Source organism: Sorex araneus, chromosome 2 (assembly GCF_027595985.1).
Source record: "Sorex araneus isolate mSorAra2 chromosome 2, mSorAra2.pri, whole genome shotgun sequence".
Taxonomy (NCBI): Eukaryota; Metazoa; Chordata; class Mammalia; order Eulipotyphla; family Soricidae; genus Sorex; species Sorex araneus.
In genome coordinates, this window is record NC_073303.1 from 252635687 (window position 1) to 252641686 (window position 6000).

The 6000-nt window shown below is 60.7% G+C and overlaps 1 protein-coding gene across 2 annotated transcripts in view; it reads left to right on the top strand.

Annotated features, from left to right (window-relative positions):
- The window catches only part of SLIT3 (slit guidance ligand 3), a 517570-nt gene that overhangs the window by 447100 nt on the left and 64470 nt on the right, over window positions 1–6000 (top strand). For both annotated transcript variants that reach the window (XM_055125249.1, XM_055125250.1), the window contains one exon: window positions 4408–4549. In XM_055125249.1, coding sequence (XP_054981224.1) covers window positions 4408–4549 — 142 coding nt within the window. The remainder of the gene's footprint in view (window positions 1–4407; window positions 4550–6000) is intronic.

Here is a 6000-nt window from a genome sequence, read left to right on the forward strand (position 1 = left end):
AAGCCAGGTAGATGGAACGGAAAAGGAAAAGGTGATCTTTCCAGGGAAAGGAAGGCCTGGGGGAGCCAGGCCACCTCAGCTCCGCGTGTCACCTTCAAGCCTCCCTGCCTCCCTGGACCCCTCAAAAAATAATTTAAAAAAGGGGGGCCCAAGAGCACAGCACGTAGGGCACTTGCCTCGCACGCACCCGACCTGGGCTGCATCCCCGGGTCCCCCGAGCCCGCCAGGAGTGAGTCCTGAGTGCAGAGTCAGGACTCAGCCCTGAGCATCGCGATGAACTCACCCCCGCTGTCTGGGGCAGACTTCTCCCCCGTCCCTCCGGCCGGCCCCCAGATGCACCAGCAAGCAGGCGCCGGCCAGGTGCATGCCCTGCCCTCCCCGCCCACCCCGCCCCACGATGTCTTCTTCGGGGAGACAAGGCTGGGGGACCTTCACCCAGACTGTGGGCTGGGTGTAGCAGGGGGCCTTATCATACTCCTAAAACAGTTCCCCCCCACCCATGGCCTGTGACTGCACAGGGGGGCGAGGGGGAGTCTTCCCTCTCACTTCCCTGGTAAGGGGCAGGTCCAGGGGGGCTGGAGGACTCTGCCCGCCATCCCCCAGCTCTGCAGACATGCCACCTTCTGCAGGGGGCTGGTGGCCAGGGTCCACCTGGCTCCTGTCTGCTGTCCCCTCCGTCCGAGAATGCCTCCACCTGCTGCTTGGCGGGGCGACTCCCAGTCTTGCCCGGGGCTCCCCACTCTGCCCCCCTGCCCTGCAGGAATGACAGGCCTGGCCCGGTCTCCGTCCTCCCTCCCGAGCCGCAGTGCCCAGCAGAGAGCTCAGTCGCCCGAGCGCTGTCACATGCCACCGCCTCATTAGGAAAAACGGAAAAATAGCCCGGGATGAAATCTCCCTGGAAACGAGACACTTGCACACACACCCCCCTCCTTCCTTTTTTTATTTTTTTTCTTTCTCTCTTTTTTTTTTCCTTTTTTCAAGAAATGAAATTGGGGGACTGGTTAGCAAGTCTAAAGACAATTAAGGTAAGCCGTGGCGAGCCGCCCATCCCCTCAAGAGGTTTTAATTAAAACACCATAATTGGATAGTGCGCGAATTAGATGATTAGGTTTATTTAGCCATTCCCAAAATTATCATGCCTCTGGTATTTAAATCACGTTCATTTATATTCCCGTCATAATTGCCCGGGCCCCACGGTCCTCACTGGCTGTTGTTGGCTTTTGAAAGGCCAGAGGCCAACGGGGACACTTCATTTAAATACTGGAGTTAATTTATTCCCACACGCTCCCCGCGCCACTGCTGGGGGCAGTTCCGCCCCAGACAGACAGGAGCCGCCCAGCTCCCGGCTGCCTCTCCTTCCCACTCCGAGGACCCCCACCTCCTCCTGCTCATGGGCGGGGACGGGGGGCTTCCAGCAAGCAGACAGGGCCAGCGTTTAGGACTCGCTCACCCTTGGCCTCCGGAACCTCAGGTGGCTGAACCCCCCCTCCCCCTCGCACCCCCACCCCCATCTTTTTTTTTTTTTTTTTTTGCTTTTTGGGTCACACCCGGCGGTGATGCACAGGGGTGACTCCTCCTGGCTCTGCACTCAGGAATGATTTCTGGCAGTGCTCAGGGGACCCTATGGGATTCTGGGGATCGAACCCGGGTCGGCTGTGTGCAAGGCAAATGCCCTCCCCGCTGTGCTATGGCTCCAGCCACCCCCCATCTTTGTTGAGGGGTCTTGTTTTGTTTGCCATCCTGGGGGCCCGCACCAGCTCCCTCTGGGGGACTCACACCATCTCCGTATTGCCCAGGAGAGCGGCAGAGTAGAAAGCAGGGGAAGTCGGGGGGGTGCGCCCCCATCTCAGCTTCAGAGTGCCCCCCGCCCCAGCGAGGGGAGAGAGACAGGCCTGCAGGGAGAGTGAGCCCAGCTCTCCTCATACCTTTGCGTCAGCAGGAGAGACACCCCCCCAGACTCCCCCCAGCCCCCTCACTCCACCCCTGCCCCAGAAGAGGCTGCAGTTACCGTGCTCTCCGGTCTTTCTAAGCCGCCTCTCTGCCTTGGCAACACACAGAGGTGGCCAGAGCCCCCCCACCCCCAGACAGGCCCATAGGGGAGGGGGGCGCCTTTAAGAACCCTCCACTCCAGGGCTCCCCACGTCCCCCCTCCGTCACCCCAAGCCCTGGGCTTCTCTCCTACACCCGCCTCTCCCGCACGCCCCGTCCTAGTCGCCTTTGGGGGGCTGGAGAGAGGGTCTTGGAGGCCCTGTGACCTGGGCAGACACCACCTGTCCCAGAGGTCCAGGGACGGCAAGGGGCCCAGGGGGCCAGGACCTGCCTTGCATGCACAGGCCGGGTGTGGGGGTGTCCTTAGGGGAGCAGTGAGGAAGACCGGGAGTGTCAGGCTCCGCTTGAGACCCCCAAAAGGGACCAGGACCAGCCCTGGGGTCAGGCACAGAGATCAGAGGGGTGTTGGCCTTTCACGGGGCCAACCCCAGCACGGCCGGGCATGGCCTAAACTCCTGCACCCCCCCACCCCCCCACCACGTAAAGACCCTCTGAAGTGATGGGCAGGGATCTCCCCCACTGAGCCTGCCGGGGTGCTGGAGCTTGGGGCTCGGAGCACTGGCCTCACGTGGCTGACAGTAGCCGAGTCACTTCCGGAAACAGTCCCACCTTTCTGAATCACAGTTCCCCCAGAGGCAGTAATGTCACCCCCAGGGGCACTGAGACAGTTGGGGGCACGGGGGGGGGCAGTAGCTACCTCTGGTGTGATTGGGGGGCGGCAGGGAGGGGCAAGAGGGGCTTGGGGGGACTCTGTTTGCTTACAAAAGGCGGATTTCCGTGGGGGACCAAGCCATAGTCCAGGGGGGAGGGCTTTAGCCTTGCTCAGGGCCGGCCTGGGTTCGATTCCCGGTATCCCTTAGGGTCCCCTGAGCACTGCCAGGAGTAATTCCTGAGTGCACGAGCCAGGAGTCAGCCCTGAGCACCGCCAGGTGTGACTCCCCCATCCCGGACCCTCAATAAATAAATAAATAAATAAATAAATAAATAGATAAATAAATAAATAAATAAGGTAGATTTCCAGGATGGTGCTGAGTGGAGTTTAGGGTCTGGTTTGGTTTTTCTGGAAACGGGGCACTAGGTCAGGTAAGTGGGAACCCGTTGCCAATAGTTTTGTTGAGAATTCGCTTCCTGACCTCTGCCCCAAAACCAGGCTAGGAAGTGAGAGATGCTATCCCCCCCCTGACTCTTCCCCCCCACACTGTGCAGAGAGAGGAAACTGTGAACCCCCTGGCGGGGTGGGGGGATACAGGGGGCCTAAGGGTGAAGGCAGAGGACCGATATTCGGGTGGTGGCTGAGATCCCAGAGGGCACCCCCCCCTGAGGCCGCCTCTCTAGGGAATTCCGATTCCTCCCAGGAGCAGGAGCCTGTCTCTTGTAAGAGAGAACATCTGGGGAGCAGGCCGGGGGGGTGGAGGTTGGGGGGGGGGCCTTAGTGTCAGGAGCCTCTGATGTGATTTGGAGACTTTGTGCCAAGGGGCTTAGAATGTTGCCTCTGGGGGCCAGAGCCATAGTCCAGCGGGGAGGGCCTTTGCCTTGCACGCGGCCGACCCGGGTTCGATCCCCAGCATCCCATAGGGTCCCCCGAGCCCCCGCCAGGAGTGATGCCTGAGTGCATGAGCCAGGAGTCAGCCCTGAGCATCCCCAGGTGTGACCCAAAAAATGATGAAAATGTATAAATAAATAAATAAAAAGAATGTTTGCTCAAGTGTAAGAGAGAGAGAGAGAGGGAGAGAGAGAGGGAGAGAGAGAGAAAGGGAGAGAGAGAGGGAGAGAGACAGAGAGACAGAGAGAGAGGGAGAGAGAGAGAGAGAAACAGAGAGAGACAGAGACAGAGGGAGAGAGAGACGGAGAGAGAGAGAGAGAGAGAGTGAGAGAGAGAAGGAGAGAGAGAGAAAGGGAGAGAGAGAGAGGGAGAGAGACAGAGAGAGAGGGAGAGAGAGAGAAACAGAGAGAGACAGAGACAGAGGGAGAGAGAGACGGAGAGAGAGAGAGAGAGAGAGTGAGAGAGAGATGGAGAGAGAGAAGGCGAGAAGCAGGGGTCTGGGGCAGACAGGATCTTCAGTCACTGCGTGGCCTATGTCCCCAGTTAAACTCGGGGCACCCACCCAAACCCTTCTGAGCCTGAGGACGGCAGACGGGAGGTGGGTCCCGCTCCACGTTGCTCTTTGGGGTGGGGTAGGGGTGTGTCTGATGTGGGTGTAGCCCGGTGTGACCCTCAGGTCCTGACGGGACCCCCCTGCCCCCCACCCCCACCCCAACACCCGGAGCAGGGGCCAGGTCTAGCACTTCTCTCCCTGCAGGCGCGTCCTAGGACATCCTTGACCTCTGACCCTTGACCTCTGTCCCACACCCCCTCAGGCCCCCACTCGGAGCCGCCCACCTGCAACGCCAACTCCATCTCGTGCCCCTCGGCCTGTACCTGCAGCAACAACATCGTGGACTGCCGCGGGAAGGGGCTGACCGAGATCCCTGCCAACCTGCCCGAGGGCATCGTGGAGATGTAAGTGCCTCGGGGTATGCCTGGCTCGGCCCACCTCACCCCACCAGGCAGGGTGGGCAGTGGGGGTGTGGAGGGGGGAGTGGTGCTGTGAATGACACCAGTTGGCAAGACTAGAGCAAAGTCCACTGAGGACCCCCCAGGGGGCCAAAAGCACTGACCACCGTTTTGGCATTAACGCTGTTGCAACAATGTTGCAATTTTACCAGAGAGTCAGAGGCACTTTATTCTGTCAGAATGCTGCCCCTGCTCTTCAGTGACCTTTGCCCTCAGGCAGGAGGGGCCGCGGGGCGACTGGGGGGTTCCCCCTTCCTGGTGCACATTGTATATGGGCCTGCCTGGCTGTTAAGAGCCGCATCTGAGGGGCTGGAGCGAGAGCACAGCCGGGAGGGTGTTTGCCTTGCACGCGGCCCACCCGGATTTGATTCCCAGCATCCCATAGGGTTCCCCGAGCACTGTCAGGAGTAATTCCTGAGTGCATGAGCCAGAAGTAACCCCTGAGCATCGCCGGGTGTGACCCAAAAAAACAAAAAGCCGCGTCTGAGCAAGCAAGAACAGGGCCGCAGGAGACGGGCAGGGGTGGCGGAGACCAGGAGCCCCCCGGGGTCCCTCGGCCCTTCAGAGCCGGCCTCGGCCTTGGGTCAGATCTTCAGACGCGTCCTGGCCTCCGGGGCCGTGTCCAGGGTTTCCTCTGGACGTGTCGGCGGCTCTGGCTCCCCCCCCCCCCCCCCCGCTCCATCCTGGCCTGGCTTTCCGGCCGGGCGCGGCCGAGGCTCCGCGGGCCCTGGGCTCAGGTCTCTCCCCCGGGAGCTGTCCCGGGCGGTGCTGGCCCCCTGCCCTCACCTCCCGGGTCTGAGCCCAGGCCTGACCAGCAGAACCCTTGCTAGACGGAATCCTCCAGCAACACCTCTGCTCCCCCTCCTCCCCTCCGCCTCCTCCTCCGCCTCCTCGTCCTGCTCCCCCTCCTCCCCTTCCCCCTCCTCCTCCTCCCTCTTTCTCCCCCTTCTTCTTCAAACTCTTCCACGCCTCCTCCTTCTCCTCTTCTTCCTCTTGCTCCCCTTCCTCCTCCTCCTCTCCTCCCCCTCCTCCTCCTTTCCTCCCTCTCCTCCTCCTCTTTCTCCTGCTTTTCCTCCTCCTCCTCTCCTCCTCCTTCTCCTAGTCTTCCTCCTCACCCTCCTCCTCCTCTCCATCTTCCTCCTCCTTCTCCTCCTATTCCTCTTCCTCATCCCCTTCTCCTCTTCCTCCTCCTCCTCTCCTCTCCCTCCTCCTCCTTCTCCTTCTAGTCTTCTTCCTCACCCTACTCCTCCTCTCCCTCCTCCTTCTCCTCCTATTCCTCTTCCTCCTCCCTTTCCTCCTCCTCCCCTTCCTCCTCCTCCCCTTCCTCCTTCTCTTCTCCTCTTATTCCTCCTCCTCCTCCTCCCTCTACTCCTCTTCCTCTTCCTACTCCTTGCCCT